The sequence below is a fragment of the Lampetra planeri genome, unplaced genomic scaffold, assembly GCF_965212315.1.
Source record: "Lampetra planeri unplaced genomic scaffold, kcLamPlan1.2.h2 scaffold_738, whole genome shotgun sequence".
Classification (NCBI taxonomy): Eukaryota; Metazoa; Chordata; class Hyperoartia; order Petromyzontiformes; family Petromyzontidae; genus Lampetra; species Lampetra planeri.
In genome coordinates, this window is record NW_027615560.1 from 7,520 (window position 1) to 23,536 (window position 16,017).

At 47.6% G+C, this 16,017-nt stretch overlaps 1 protein-coding gene across 1 annotated transcript; it reads left to right on the forward strand.

The window, feature by feature from the left end:
- Positions 1-308: 308 nt before the first annotated feature.
- On the forward strand, positions 309-10,487 carry LOC144741838 (muskelin-like). Its single transcript, XM_078624337.1, is given in 24 exon segments — positions 309-350; positions 352-389; positions 1,382-1,451; positions 2,177-2,252; positions 2,255-2,318; positions 2,780-2,808; positions 2,811-2,867; positions 2,978-3,087; positions 3,848-4,040; positions 4,128-4,205; positions 4,359-4,382; positions 4,385-4,426; positions 5,377-5,489; positions 5,580-5,792; positions 5,879-6,100; positions 6,191-6,224; positions 6,227-6,286; positions 6,289-6,318; positions 7,779-7,926; positions 8,550-8,664; positions 9,080-9,219; positions 9,607-9,709; positions 9,788-9,842; positions 10,366-10,487. Coding segments are annotated over 24 exon segments (2,178 nt in total).
- The last annotated feature ends 5,530 nt before the right edge of the window (positions 10,488-16,017 follow it).

The window sequence follows — 16,017 nt, forward strand, 5'->3', positions numbered from 1 at the left end:
AATCTCACCTTACAAAGGGTAAATACAATTACAACAAACAAAATCATTTGGAGTTGTTAGTGGAATAAAATAATAATACATATTGAGCTTGGGGTTTTGGGCAGTTTTTCCTCGCCCTGATTGGGGTCTAAAACAATGTGTAGTAAGTCCGTCAAGACAAATGTATTGTGACGTTGGGCTGTACAAATAAAACTGAATTGAATTGAACATGACATGATTTCCGTGCGCACGTGCGGGGTGTACTGTCCCTTTAAGGGCTCGCGCCAGCCTCCCGCTAACCCAGGCTGCTTGTTATTTTCTGCAACAAGATGGCCGTCGTTCCTGAGAGCAGGGTCCTTACTTTCAGCGTTTTTTAAGTGGAGCTCTTACTCTTCTACATATTTACCTGAGTGAGTGATGTGCCCCCCCGGTCGGACGGGCGTACGCCGCGGTGTCGGTGGTTGCGGGCTGGTTCCTGGCCGTGTCGGTGCACCGGTGTTTCCTCCACCCAGCCCCACTGGCCTAGATCGGCTGCAATCCCAGCCAGTTAGCTCGCTTAGCCAACGGATGAAGGGGCGTTTGGTTTAGTCACCGTCGCCGCGCGGTAGTTCTCGCGGTGTTGACTGAATGGAAAGTTTGTGGTTAACCATTATGTATTTTTAGATTGCGCTGTAGATTTGATGACTGTCAAAAACACAGGAGCTTGCGGCCACTGTAAATACATTACCAAGAGAGGCGTTTGATTCTCGTCTATTGTCCCTCCGGTACATTCCAGGTTTTACTTGATATTCCCACATTTCCGACCGAACCCTTCCGAGTGTGTCTGCTCTATATAGTTCCCGCACAACATCACTAGTCCAAACAACTATTGGAGGCGTCCTACTATTGAATACAAACGGATATCAAACCAGTTCAGTATGTCTGAACTTCACGCTGTGCGCCAGCGTGTGAAAAACGAGCGTTCACATTGGCCAGCGCTGGACTCCCGAATAAGTAGACAACTAGCGTTAGCTGCTGTTATCTAACCACAGAGCTCTGTTTCTAGCACCAAAAACGAATCCAGTTACTTGCAGTTGGTGTTAGGAAAGTGACCCAATTGAACACGTACAAATAAATAAGCTATGGCGTGTTATGTCAACAAGAAATACCCAACATTGGCCTGTTGCTTGTTCACCTGTCACAACAGTTTGACTGGAACTGACGTAAGTTAGCTAGCTAGGTATAAGCTAGTAAGCTAGCTAGCTAGGTTACAGGGCAGTTACAGTAATCACACTGCATAAAACCGCGTTCTCATTTGACTCATTTTCAGTTTGTTAAACACACATACACATATCTGATACTATGACCGTTAAATGTGATGTCACACGCTGTGAATTCCATTAACAATCACTTTTGTTTTCAGAAATGTATTGGTGGACAAACCTAATGATCAGTCTTCCAGGTGGTCTTCAGAGAGCAACTATCCTCCACAGGTAGATGTGCATCCTGTGACCATTTGATTAACTGGACGTGCTTGAAGACATTTGCTTTGATTGCGGTGTTGTGCAGGTTTCTTAAAAGCAGAACTCAGAAAGAAGGAACTGAAAGGCCAGAACTGCTGCTTCATTGATTGTGATGTTCTGTCATTGAAGTTGTGGCGTGCTAGTCAGATGTTTGGACCTGCAGGCCACGGGAGTCATGGTGTGTTCCAAGCAGCAGCATAACTTATCAAAACGTGCTGCGATACCTGACAAACCACTACAGGCATTGTGGCAGCACTTGTTATACTCTGTGGTGTTTGTTTTAAAGGCAGTTGAGGCTCTGTAATGTTTGTCTCTGTGAGTATAAAATGGACATTGATAGATTCTGTGTGAAAAGCATTTTTCGTAAAACTGACGTTTCTATGGTAGTCTGAGCTTCTCATGCAGATGTTGTACACATCCCTTTATGAGTGGTACATCCGTTGAATGTTCTTGTGTGTGGTTTCCCATCGGTCGCCTGCGATGCTTTGACATTGGATGTCCTGTAGACATGTAGATGCAGCTCACAGATTGTATGTAATGGCTCTTACTGTACCTGATGCAGTAGATTGACCTGCTCTGGTCATTTTAGATAAAGCACTTATCTCTTTGCTGTGGCTGAACTATCATGGACACCCAGGGCTTTTTCCTTTATCGCACATAAATAACGTATTTTTCTGTCTTTCATCCCCCCCCAGTTTTTAATCTTGAAGCTGGAGAGGCCGGCAGTGGTTCAGAGCATCACCTTCGGGAAATATGAGAAAACTCACGTATGCACCTGAAGAAATTCAAAGTGTTTGGTGGGATGAGTGAAGAGAACATGACAGAGCTTTTGTCCAGGTGAGATGGGATTCAAATTCCAGCTGTTGCGTCTTTCTGGTCTTCTTGAGACGTTGGACAAATGTGCCGCTCTGGACGTGCTGATTCCCCTGAAGTACCTGTTTTTGTTTGGAGGTTCTTTTTGGGGCGTTGCTGAACAGTTTCCAGGTTGTCAGCTTTGTCAGGAATGCACAGCTAAGTGCAATGAATGCTTGGGATCACAAACTTGTGAAGAACCACAGCCCAGAAAAACTGATGGATCCAACCCGGATGCTTTGTGTTGGCACATTTTAAATGCGTGAAAACCGTGGTTCCATACTGAGGTCGACTTTGGCTTCTCCTACACACACACACACACACCCACACACACACACACACACTTGCACACATCACAGACTTCCAGTGTGTGCCAGGCTTCAGGTTTGTACGTGGAACCCAGAGGTCTGATTTCAACTGCTGCCTCTTCTTTCTGTCTGCGCCAGTGGCCTTAAAAACGACTACAACAAGGAAACGTCACCTTAAAGCACAAGATCGATGAGCAGATGTTTCCCTGTCGGTTCGTCAAAATAGGTGAGAGCTGATTTTCATTTGTTGCTGTTAGAACGATGCCTTCTTTGACTCATGGGTCGTGTAGAAGTCTCATCTTCCTCTCTGTTCCATCCTCCCCTGCTCTGTCTCAGTGCCTCTGATGTCGTGGGGTCCTAGTTTTAACTTCAGTATTTGGTACATTGAGCTGCATGGTATCGAAGATCCTGATGTGGTGCAGCCCTGCCTTAACTGGTACAGCAAGGTGAGCACTTCCAGCTGAACAGAAATATGACTGGATTTGATGAGGTTTCTATGTTCCTGCTGCATTAAAACCTGTTGAGTGCTGCGTCAGTGCTCTTCCATGGGACCACACAGAAGCTGCAGAGACGCTCCACGTTCAGTGGATCAATGTGGCACAAGTGGTCCCTTCCAGAGAAGCTCAGTGTGGTTTTAGCATGTTTGTTTATGGATTATTCATTGGGCAGCTTAGCCGCTCAGTGTTGGTCTAACCTACAGACGTTGGCGCAGCTGAAAAAGCAAACAAAGTCAACTGTGACACTCAGTGGAAGTAGAAGACAGACAGGTCAGGGACAGGTCCTTCTCTTGAGCCTCCATCCAGTGTCGTAACCTTTCTGCACTCAACCAGAGTCTGTGTGAAACACCTCGGTGTGTTTGAAGCAGATATGATCAGTTGTGAGGGAATTCAAAACACAAATAAAACTTTTTGGATGTTTTTTTGGAAAAATACTTACTGGTCTCAGTGAAGGAGTTGCTGAGGCCTTAAATCATGGAGCGCTCTTGTAACAAGGCCAGAGAGGGAGAAAACGACACAAATAACCATAATGATAATAATTCAGTAATTGAAGCTGCACGGAACAGATACCGATGAGTCCAGAATATATTTGTGATAACGTTTCTTCACACCACAAAGGTTTCCGTCACCAGAATGTCCAACCTCACTGTTGTGTCTGTAATGTTGATGTCTTCTCTGCGTCCACCTGTGTGTCTCCTACCTTCTACAGTACAGAGAGCAGGAAGCCATCCGCCTTTGCCTCAAGCACTTCCGGCAACATAACTACACCGAGGCCTTTGAGTCGCTGCAGAAGAAGACTCGGATAGCGCTCGAACACCCCATGCTCACACACCTGCACGACCGGCTCGTGCTGCAGGGGGATTTCGACGCCTGCGAGGACCTCATCGACAAAGCTGTGAGAGGTAGCTGTTAGCGGTCACGTGGCGACGAGGAGTTGACCGCCTCTTTGTGACTTGTGCTCACGTTGGATCCTGGTCTGTCCTCTCCAGACGGCCTGTTCTACCAGTACATCAGCCAGCAGGAGTACAAGCCCCGCTGGAGCCAGATCATCCCCAAATGTAACAAAGGTACATCGAGTACCCAGGAAAACCCCCGAGACGACGTGAACAGTGAGACTCTTTCCTCAGACGCTCCCAATCTAACATAAACCTCTGAGTCCTCGTGGCTGAAACCACCGCTGCCTTCCTTCCTTCCTTCCTTCCTTCCTCCCATCCCTACAGGTGATGGGGATGACAACAGGCCGGGATGAGGGGAGGACATCAAATGGTCATTGACGTCCGACGGGTGAGTCCCGCCGCAGCCCGAGCTGTGACTCATCTCGTCCTACGTTGACTCAGACTTCTATTACTGTTGAATCAATTCAACCTCTCCGCAGTTTTCTCCCAAATATCCTCGCATTTCTTTTCCAAGAGCACATAAATTAATTCCAAGACACAACACGATTGTTTTTGGCGGCGTATTTCTTCCCCCGCCGGCCATCTGAAAGATAAAAGCCTGCATTGTGTTTGTGTGTGCGAGGGTGATGCAGCGTCTGCGGAGAGGGCGATGCTCCTCCGTGTCTCAGCGAGCACCAACCCACCTCCATGCTGGGAGACGTTCCTCTTGTGGCTTCTCTTTCCCGAGAGCATTCCTGGGTTCTTTGTCATCAGATCGGTCCGGTCACCAGCCAACAACCTCAGCCACACGTCAACAATGACAACGGTCATCACCCTGGTTACGACGCCTCCGCTCACGTACACGTCATCACACCGAGGCGCCATCTTTGTCTGTCGTACAGACAGAATTCAGAGCGGCTTTTTTTCCGTCTTGTTACAATGTGGTGAAACTAGAACGGCAACAACCAGTAAATTTCTCATAATACTGCTCGTGATGGACGTTCATACGACTCCTCCCCGGTTTACACTGGAAGCGCCTGCATCGCCGCAGGTCCACTCCGAGCCAGCATTTGGTACTATATTTTGAAAATTAAACCAGATTCACTGTATCGGATTGTGAGTGACTTCCAGTCTGAGAGATCTGCTTTGTGGAAATCGTTGTGGCCGAGCAGCATAATGGACCCGACACGTATCTGTAGCGCGACAGTGACGGCGACATTTGGCTAACGTGTCGCCTTCAGTCACTCCATGTACGAGCCCGTCGAGGCACCAGTCTGGACGCTCCATATGGGCGATCGGTGGAGAAGAAGCTGCTCAAAGAGCCAGATAAAGTTGTTGTCCTCCTGCGGTCTGCGTCCTGCAGAGACGGTGTACCTGTTCGGGGGCTGGGACGGCACTCAGGACCTGGCCGACTTCTGGGCTTACAGCGTCCAGGAGAACCAGTGGGCCTGCATCTCCAGAGACACTGAGAAGGAGGTGAGATCCTTCTCTTCAGAGCATGACAGATGATTATGAACCACAGCAAAGTAAACGTGTGTGTGTGTGCGTGTGTGTGTCGTCCGTCAGAACGGCCCGAGCGCCCGCTCCTGTCACAAGATGTGCATTGACTCCCAGCGGCGGCAGATCTACACGCTGGGTCGCTACCTGGACTCCAGCGTACGCAACAGCAAATCCCTGAAGAGCGACTTCTACCGCTACGACATCGACGTCAACACGTGGACGCTCCTCAGTGAGGACACGTCGGCGGACGGGGGGCCCAAGCTGGTGTTCGACCATCAGGTAGTGTCCGCTCCGCCTCACGAGCCACATACGTCGCCGGACACGTGACCTCGTCCTGATGTCTTGTCCCTCCTCTGCTGACGCAGATGTGCATGGACTCAGAGAAGCACATGATCTACACATTCGGCGGTCGAATCCTCACATGCAACGGCAGCGTGGAGGACAGCCGGACGTCAGAGCCGCAGTTCAGCGGCCTGTATGCCTACCACTGCCAGGCGGGAACTTGGAGCCTCCTGCGCGAGGACTCGTGTAACGCCGGGCCAGAGGACATCCAGTCCCGCATCGGACACTGCATGCTCTTCCACACTGTGAGTCTGGTGCTCCAGCGCTCGCTGGGTTTCACACGTTCACCCACGCGCTCCTCCTCACGCATGTGTTGTCGCTCTCCCTCGGTGCAGAGAAACCGCTGTCTCTACGTCTTCGGAGGTCAGAGGTCAAGACGTACCTCAACGATTTCTTCAGCTACGATGTGGACGGAGACCACGTGGAGATAATACAGACGGCACCAAGAAGGACTCGGGCATGGGTAGGAGTCGATGGGAGTGTGGGGGTGACGACGCTGGCTGGTTCTTCCTCTAACAGGGATGAACGACGCCGGGTGTGGAAGTGTTTATTCTTCGACACCAGAGTCATCAGAGACCACGAACACGACACTCGTCACACAGTGTTGGTTATGACCAGGAGTCCCTGATGTTAAATGTGATAACAGTTGACGATAAAAAAACCCAAAACAACAAAAACACTGTTTCCCCATCTTAGGAATGAATGGGCTGTGAAGGTGATTTCAGGTCCACTTCTCCCGCTACCCCCATAAACTACACATCTATGTGTTCAGGGAGTCAGTGCCGTGCCAACACTCGGTGGGTTCTCAACCTGTGGACCGCAATTGGTCCAGCAGCAGACACATTAAAACAGCTCAGTGAGGGATTTAGGAACTAAAACCTCCTCATGCGCTCACGCTATGTCCTAAGGACTTGTCACCCGTAAATGAAGTCACCACCGGTGACTTGGACGTGGGCTGCGAGGGGAAGGCTCCGGCAGCCTCCTCTGCCCGCAGACTGCTTGTGGCCGCTGCACTCTGTCGGCGACAGGGAATGTGGATGTAGTGACGCTAGCTGAGGGAGAAACGTACCGACTGAAATGTGTGAGGAGCGTAACAAAGGGTTCTTTCTGCAGAAGGAAGCAGTGAGTACAAACAGTTCTCTCTGTCCGTCTCTTAAATCAGTCGAACCGGGCTCAGCCGGCAGGCAGTAGCAGCAGTCGCAGCGTCTCGTCCCGGTGACGTGTATGTTCCACAGCACTCGCTAGCGTAACCCGCGAGCTGAAAACTAGACTTTAATGTGCCGTCTGAAACTCATCGCTCGTCTCCAAACGGAAAATTTACAGATGCGGCAAATGTTTATTTGTTGTTTAAAATTTGCACTTTAGGCAGCAGACATTTGAATACCGTAACTATCAGAAAACCTCTGCCTAATGTGAAGGAGAAACCCTCCATCAGTTCCTGCAAGTTGACAAGTTGCTGTCATTACGGTAATGACTTGTCAGCTGCCAGCAACAGAGCTAATGGCGTGATCGTCTGTGACCTTTTGTTTCTTTGATCACCATGCGTTCCAGTAACTAGATCATCCCTTGAGTCGCCATCACCCGAACCAGCTGTTGCTAAGTTGGGAGCCCCGATCAGACAGTTGTCTGGTTTTAAACATCAGGTTTCCTCCTGACCTGTCCACGTGTGTCGGAGTGAACCAGTGATCAGAGACTTGACTCTCACAGGTCTCACACCAGCTGCATTTGTATGCTGCTCACTCGCTCGTGCTCCGTGCCGACTCCTGTTGCCATGGCGGCGCGCTGCTATGTTATCAAGTAGTTTTCTTTGATCGGCTCTAATACTACCGCTTGCTTTGGGTTGTTCTGTCGCGGCTTGTTAAACATCCGCAGCTTTTACGTCCTGTACGCTAATAAACATTGACTCCTCCGCCACCTCCGCAGTGCCAATGACGGGCTTCACCCAGAGAGCCACCATCGACCCCGAGCTCAACGAGATCCACGCGCTGTCGGGCCTCAGCAAAGACAAAGACAAACGTGAGGAGAACGTCCGCAACTCCTTCTGGATCTACGACATCGCCCGCAACAACTGGTACGAACCAGGATGGGAAAAAAAACACACTTTGTCTGTGTGCAGCCCCGGCACGCTCTGAGCAAACACACACACACCAGATTGTCTCAGCAGCTCCTCGCTGCAAGTAGAGAGAGGGCGAGAGCATGAGAAACACACTGACTGTTCAAACACCAACAGGAGTCTAAACAGAGCTTTTCCTGGCATGTCCATTGCTCGCCACCAGGGTTGAGTGTGTCTGTGTGTGGGTGTGTGTGTGTGTGTGTGTGTGTGTGTGTGTGTGGTGTGTGTGTGTGGTGGTGTGTGTGTGTGTGGTGTGTGTGTGTGTGTGTGTGTGTGTGGTGTGTGTGTGTGTGTGTGTGTGTGTGTGGTGTGGTGCACGCGTGCATGGCGGCACTTGTCATGTGTTGAACAGTAGGAAAGAACAGGCTGTTCTCGTTGTTCCAGGACATTGATTTTAACTGCCCGTTGTCCACTGAAAGGCGCCAGCGTCATTCTGTGTCGTGTGCTCGTTTGTACTTGGTGTGTGTGTGTGTGTGTGTACACATCTTTTATTGTACTAGCTGTTCCCCAAGAAGTTTTATCTGTGTCAAATTTGGTTGACTCATCCTTCTTTGTGTGTGTGTGTGTGTGTGTGCACACAGGTCCTGCGTGTATAAAAATGATCAGGCAGTAAAAGAAAACCAGAGCAAAGCTTTGCAGGAGGAGGAACCGTGTCCACGCTTTGCACACCAGCTGGTCTACGATGAGATGCACAAGGTAACACGCACTTAGTAACACCACAAATACACAACTGCTCATTTTATCAGGTTTGTTTCATAATGTGTCGAGCCAACACATCCTCACACACAGTTCACTAGAATAAACCTCAGCTCACGTCAACGCTGCTCTCTGATTGGACGAGAGGTCAGAAGAATCCCAGGTCACAGCAGCTTGTTGCTCCACAGTGTGACACAGTTCCCAGCTCATCTGATTTCACTTCCTTGTCGACAAAAGTGAAAACTATTAGATCCTGAGGACCGGAATTATGTCGAGAAAACGTTCCAACAGTTCCTGGCTCCGAATAATTAGATGTTCAACAAGAGAAGCAGCAGCAGCAGCAGTGTCGCTGTTGGAGCGTCTGCTCTGGGTTTGTGTTTCAAAGAACATTCACTCAGTCACATTTTCCCGCCAGGTCCATTACTTGTTTGGTGGAAACCCGGGGAAGTCATGTTCTCCCAAGATGCGCCTCGATGACTTCTGGTCCCTCAAACTGTGTCGGCCCTCCAAGGAGTATTTACTCCGCCACTGCAGATACCTCATCAGGAAATACAGGTCAACTCACAGCGCGGCAGCAGGTCGCATCCCCGACGCACAGACACCACCGTTCAACAGCTGAACTAACATGGAACCGACAGACCCACTAACCACTGGTCCACGGAGACGGTCCATCGTCTGTCCGTCAGCAGCAGTTACTCTACATTTGTTATTTTCACAGTTATTCTGACAAACATCAGCTCCCCAGTGGGTGTAAAATGTTTTTAGTTTTATTCAGTCAAACACATGATTATTTTAGACTTAAACAAGACTCCACCTGCGATGACGTTTGCCGTGGAGAAACGACCTACATCTAGATGTTGATCTTCTGCTGCCATCTAGTGGTTGGCCGCTGGTACAGCAGCACCAATGCGTCCTCACTGAGGCTGTGTTCTGACGGGACAGGTTTGAGGAGAAAGCCCAGTCGGAGCCCCTGAGCGCGCTCAAGTACCTGCAGGACGACCTGTCGCTCACCGTGGACCACACGGACCCCGAGGAGACCAAAGAGGTACGGCATGTGCCCCCGCTCCATTTTGCTGCAGAGAGGAGAACGACGGTAACACTCACACATGTTTCCGTGCTTCAGTTCCAGCTCCTGCCCTCGGCTCTCTTCAAGTCCAGCTCCGAGTTTATCCCTCTTGGTAAGACTCTGACCTTTGACATTTCACATACTGCGCTGACGGTCAGTGTGTGAAAGGTCACTCGGTCACAGTATTGCAAAATACTTGGTTCTAGCATACTTTGGAGTACCGTAATTACGTGACTATTTGCGCAATCGGAAAACGTCCATCGGTTCCTGAAAGCTGAGAAGTTGTACTTTACATCCAAGTTGCTGTCATTACGGTAACGACCGGCTTCCAGCAACAGAACGAATGGGATTACCGTAATGTCAGCAGCACACCTGCCGTCTCCTTCTCTTAGCTCCTTCACTCCAGGTAGAGGAACCCAGTGAGACTTCTCACCTTTCAGGAACCATTTGACATTTTCTGATTGTGCAGATAGTCATGTAATTACGGTAAATTCATGGGCGATATCGTCGGTGTTAAATTCAACATTAAGAATATGGGTAGAAGGAATTTAAGAACATCTGTTTTCCTTCTTGGTGTTTTTTCCTTGAACGTGACCCCTCCCCAAACCTGACCGTCTCCTCCCCTCATCGCTCAGGATTCTCCGACGTCGACCAGACGTATGCTCAGCGAACGCAGCTCTTCGACACACTCGTCAACTTCTTTCCAGACAGCATGACTCCACCGAAGGGCAACCTGGTCGACCTCATCACCCTCTAACCCCCCCGAACCCCACGACCTGCTGGAACCTCCTCCAGCACCATGCGCACACACACACACACACACACACTCACACTCCCAGACGGAGGAGAGAGAGCAGTTATTTTTCTACTTCCTGCCCCGCGCGTGGGACGGAACCCCTCCACAACCACACTGACCTCCAGCTGTGACGTCGTCACCTCAACCACTGTGTGTGTGTGTGTGTGTGTGTGTGGTGTGTGTGTGTGTGTGTGTGTGTGTGTGTGTGTGTGTGTGTGTGTGGTGTGTGTGTGTGTGTGTGTGTGTGTGTGAATTTGGATGAGTGAGTGTGTGCGTGCGTGCGTGCGTGCGTGTGTCCGCTTTTCCCCCTCACGATAGTCTTTGAAGTTTCCCTCCCTCGTGAATTTCCAGGAGTGCGTAACCCCCCACCCCAATCTGTTTTGGTTTTGTTTTCCACACAAAAGGCCAAAAACAGAGGATTTGACAGGTTATTTGATCTTTTTCTCTGAGTTCTTCATTTCCGGCGTCAAACCTATGAAGGGATTCATTTATTTGAAGCCAGTAATGGAGGAAACACGTCACTGCACACAGGTTCTTTGCCCCCGTTATCGACTGTCAGTGATGTCGCAGCGATTGTTGAGCAGGGAAAAAAAGTGTAACCATTTTAGTAAATAACTACACACACATTTCTATTTGTTTGATTTGTGTGAGCTGATAAATGAGTAGAACCTCCTGAACCGTTGATGAACGCGATGGGACTCTGCTGACAGACGTTTGGTTCAGGTTGATAAAGGTGTTATAGATCAATTACTGGCCCTCTAAAGGAAAACATCAGATCCTGTGTCTGTCGGTTGGTCTGTCTGTGTGGGTGTGTGAGAGAGAACTTTTTTTTCTGCTGTTTTCTTCATGTCTCTATACTGGTGGTTCACACACATGCCGGTGTCTCATGCTAACATAGCGTCTCATGCTAGCGTGGCGCGTCACGCTAGCATGAGACGCTATGAACATAGAGGACGTGCCAGGGAAACAACTGGAGACGGTTTAGTGGGATTGTTGTCCCATCACTACACAAGCTCCTGACTGATGATGTTTCTTTGACACTGCGTGTGTGTGTGTGTGTGTGTGTGTGTGTGTGTGTGTGTGTGTGTGTGTGTGTGTGTGTGTGTGTGTGTGTGTGTGAGAGAGAGACATGCTGAAAAAAAGAATGAATGAATAGCACCTTTGTACAAAAAAAAGAATGCCAAATACGACTCTTATTGGTATCTTAGGGTAAATATCCTCCTCCTCCATCCTGTTTGCTGGTTATATTTTACCCCCCGGGCCCTGGGTGGACCTCAGGCGTCGTACGCTGGTTCTCTCCGATCACTGAGCACTAACGTGATGCGGTGAATGTGTAGAAAGCCTTCTAGTATTCCATTGTATGTAATGTACATAATCAAATGAATAAAGATTGTATTTTGTTCACGTTTTCTGTCATTTCCTGTGTCTGCTTGTGACTACTGCCCCCTGTTGACCATCAGAGCAACAGAGAGGTTACATTTGGAAAAAAAAAATAAACACGTCCTTTATTTGATGTTTAAACAACACAAGTCAACAGTTAATTTACAGCTTCCAGTGTGTCAGACTCCTGTTTGTTTGCGTCTGCAACCACTCATAAATACAAAAATACTGTGTGCGTACTCTGGTGGACGTAGCACTGTGAAACTCGTGACAGACAAAGATTAAAACGCTTTGAAGGTGATGGAATCACACGTATATGGATTAAAGTGAACGTATATACATATTTTAACTTTTTAGCTGGGAACAAACTGAAATGAATATGAGCAGTTAAGTTACTGTTTGGGATGGACTTGTCCTCGAGAACCTTTTCTTTTTTCACATCTTAAAAAGATTTTTTTTAAGTATTAAAACATCTTAAAAAATTGGAGATTTAAATATTGTGAAACAATAGATTCTTTTTAAGTTTTGAAATTGATTAGAATTTTTATTTTTAGATGTCTTAAAAAAAGTTTATTTTCAGTTCGAACACCGTGGTTTGTAAAAATAACAATGTCATGAATCCACTCGTGCGTGATGACTCAGCAGTTAGTAGTTGCGTATGTGTTCAACTGATCATACATGACACAGCAAGTTAAATACTCGGATTGTCTGACGGCAGAAGCTTCTGACGTGACGCTTCTGACGTGACGCTTCTGCCACTGACGTCATGATTCTGTTCCGAAGATCAAGTCCCTGATTCACAATCAAACAAGTCTGAGTCAAACTGTGACGTGAGTTTCATGTTCACAGAGAAGTTGACGGCAGCAAAATGGACGAAATTGAATGGAGAGAAAGATCCCCCTGGTTAAAACCGAAGGATGTGAACTTTTGACGTGTGAAGGTTTAACGTACGTGAAGATGAGTCGAGGCCCGTTTCACCAAGTGACTCATCACGTCTGTGTTGATTCTATGAAAACTATTACATGTTTGTGCACAAACATCCTGACGAAAACAATGAAATTAAGACAGAAAACCGTCCCGCCTCTGCAAACATCAAACAAGGCACAGTACGGATTCCTCAGAAACACCCTGTTCATTGATCCGTTGGATCCGTTGGTTGTCATAGCGACGTAGGGCCAGCACATCAGATCAGGAATGTGGAGCTTTGTGTTTGAAGGTGAGACAGTTTTTGTCAGGCAGGAGTGCCCCAGGGTCGGGGGTGAAAGGTCAGGCGGATGTGGATTGGTCTGTCCCCGGTGTGTGTCCTACAGGTGTGTGTCCTCCTCGTCAGGCAGCTCCTCCTTCAGGAGGTTGTCAATGGGGACGATCCAGCTGTCGTTGAACTCGCCGTTCAGCGCCATTTTCTTCTCCTGCATCTCCGGATGCACCTCCATCACCTCCAGTGTGGGGTTGTCATGGTAACCGTTCTCCACTGTCTGCAGCTCCTCCGTCAGGTGTTGCTGTCGACGAGTTAGAGTTGGCTGAAAACTCGACAACTTATTCAATTGACCAATAAAAACGATAACTAAATAATAAATCATGATAAAGTGAAAGTGAATTAAATTTAATTAAAAAAACATTTTAAAAGATTTTTAAAATTTGAAAAATTACACAATGTGAGCAATAAAATATCTACTTTATACATAAAAATTGAAGATTATATTTTAAAAAATAGAAAATTACAAAAATGTAAAAATTCAAGAAATTGGAAAACAAACAAAACTGTACGTATTTTTGTTGGTCTACCTGGTTCTCGCTGTATGGTTTGCGGTGGTGGGAGGCGCACACAGCGAGGATGACGATCATGATTAGCAGAGCTCCGCAGGAAGCCAGGATGGCGATCAGGGTTTTGTTATCTGTTGGTTTCTTGAGGTGGAAAAAGACAAGAAGAAGAAGAAGAAGAAGAAGAAGATCGTTTCTTCCCATCGGAACTGCGAGTCACGTTCACGGTTTCTCCTGACGTAGGAACACACTCTTACCTTGGTGATCTCCTCATAGAACTGAGCAGCGAGAGCAGGTTTCACTGAAAGGGAAGTTCAAGTGAATGATTTTGATGTTCATGAATCAGGTTCTGTTCGGGTTCTGGGTCAGTGTCACACATGGACCTGATTGGTTGAAAGATCACGTGACAAACTTAAAGAGTTAAAGGTCAAAGGTCTTGACATTGTGAAGTTGGGATGAGATGTGCTCCTGTGTCGTGATGACCTGCAGCCATACCTTTGCCGGTTATCTCCACACTCTCAAACTGTATTCTTCCGTTGTTGTGGCGCCACGTCAGGTTGCAGTTTCCATCTCTCAGGTTCCCCATCAGCCGCCTGCACACCTCCACCAAATCCTTCTCGTCTTCTTTCTGCACGTCAACAATGTGGTTCTTTGTACATTAACCCTTTAAAACCCAGGGCATCGCTGCCGCCACTTTCACGCTAGCATACTTTGACGTAGAAAACAGTTCCTGAAAGTTGAGAAGTTCACTCGGTTCCTCTACCTGGTGTGGAGAAGGAGCTAGGAGGAAAAAACATCCATCGATTTCTGATAGTTGAGAAATTGCACTACACATCGGAATTGCTGTTATTACGGTAATGACTCACTGTGGTTACTGTGATAACTGCAACATGTTCTCAACTTTCAGGAACAGATGGACGTTTCCTCCCTCTCCTAGCTCCTTCTTCACATCAGGTAGAGGAACCGGGTGACACCTCTAAGCTCCCAGGAACTGTTGGATGTTTTGTGATTGAGTGCAATTATTTGTGTAATTACGGTACTCCCAAAGTATGCTAGCATGAATGTAACACCAGCGCCACGGTCGATGTTAGAGGTTTCAACAGGTGTGGGAAAGTTCCTTTGAGAATATCTTTGGTTCCAGTCACAAGGAACTGTTCAGATGGAGCTAAAAGTGTCATGTTAATATTTACATTTGTCTCTTGTGATGTGACAGTTGTACTGTTGTTTCATTATGTAACGGTTCCATGTGACCCGCACACACTGGACTGAGAGGTGTGGGAAAGAAGGAAGCCGGTGAAAGACAGGAAGGTTCCCATTAAGACACTTTTTCCACCCAGTCACTGGAATCTTTTTATATGTCGGCTTCACTTCCTGTCCAGGGAGGAGATCCACCCAAAGCCGCGGCCGTCAGACAAACCGCCAGATTGTATGAATCAACCAGTGACGTGCAGTGATGTCAGGTGAGGCACCTGACTCACCTGACATCATCGAAAGAACAAAAATGTAAAACGTGAAAATAAAGTCAGTGGTTAAATGTATCCACTGGACAATTTATCCAGTGGACTGACAATGACTGCTGGCTGCTAGCAGGAGACCAGACTGACGTCCCCGGATGTCACTGTTAAAATGGTCGAACGCGAGCAGATGAACTGAACTTACAGAGTTTAGCTGATGTACCCAATGTACAGTGATTTTTTTGTCGTGTGTGTGAAGAGACACGAGGTGAGGCAGCAGTTCTCCTCCGCATGCTAGGGGGCAGTAGTGAGCCCAGAGATTCTTCCCGATTTCGTCCTCAGCCGTAGAATAAGTGACAGCGGCGCCAATCTCCAGTCGGTGAGTCCAGTCAGCATCCATTGGTTTTTACTGTCGTAATGGAGGATTACACGTCGAAACTGACTCAAACCATTTTTAAACTGGACTTTCAGCGGAAGAAGGAGGTGATAATGAAAGAAGACCGACGGTCTCCATGGAGGCAGAGAGGGACGAAAAGGAATATTTCTACCGACAAGTTGTGCTGCTTTTGTTGAGACGGAGCGGAGCATAGACTTCTTTATAAGTAAAGGTAAGACCAGGATACCGTTCTTAAATGAAATGTGTTTCAGTTTGTCTGATATGAGACTAAACAACCCGCTAACTGATGACAGTCAGACGGGGAATCAGGTTCAGTAGTGGTCACAGACATCAACGTCATCAAACTCAGGATACAACTCAATACAACTTCGTTCTAGAAGATTTTCACAAAACTAAATTCCATTTTACTTCCTTTACTTTTCCATTTTAATATGCTTTTGTTCGGTGCCATTTTTACAAGTATGTTCCATTTCTTTCTTTTATTATCCTGCCTTTTTTA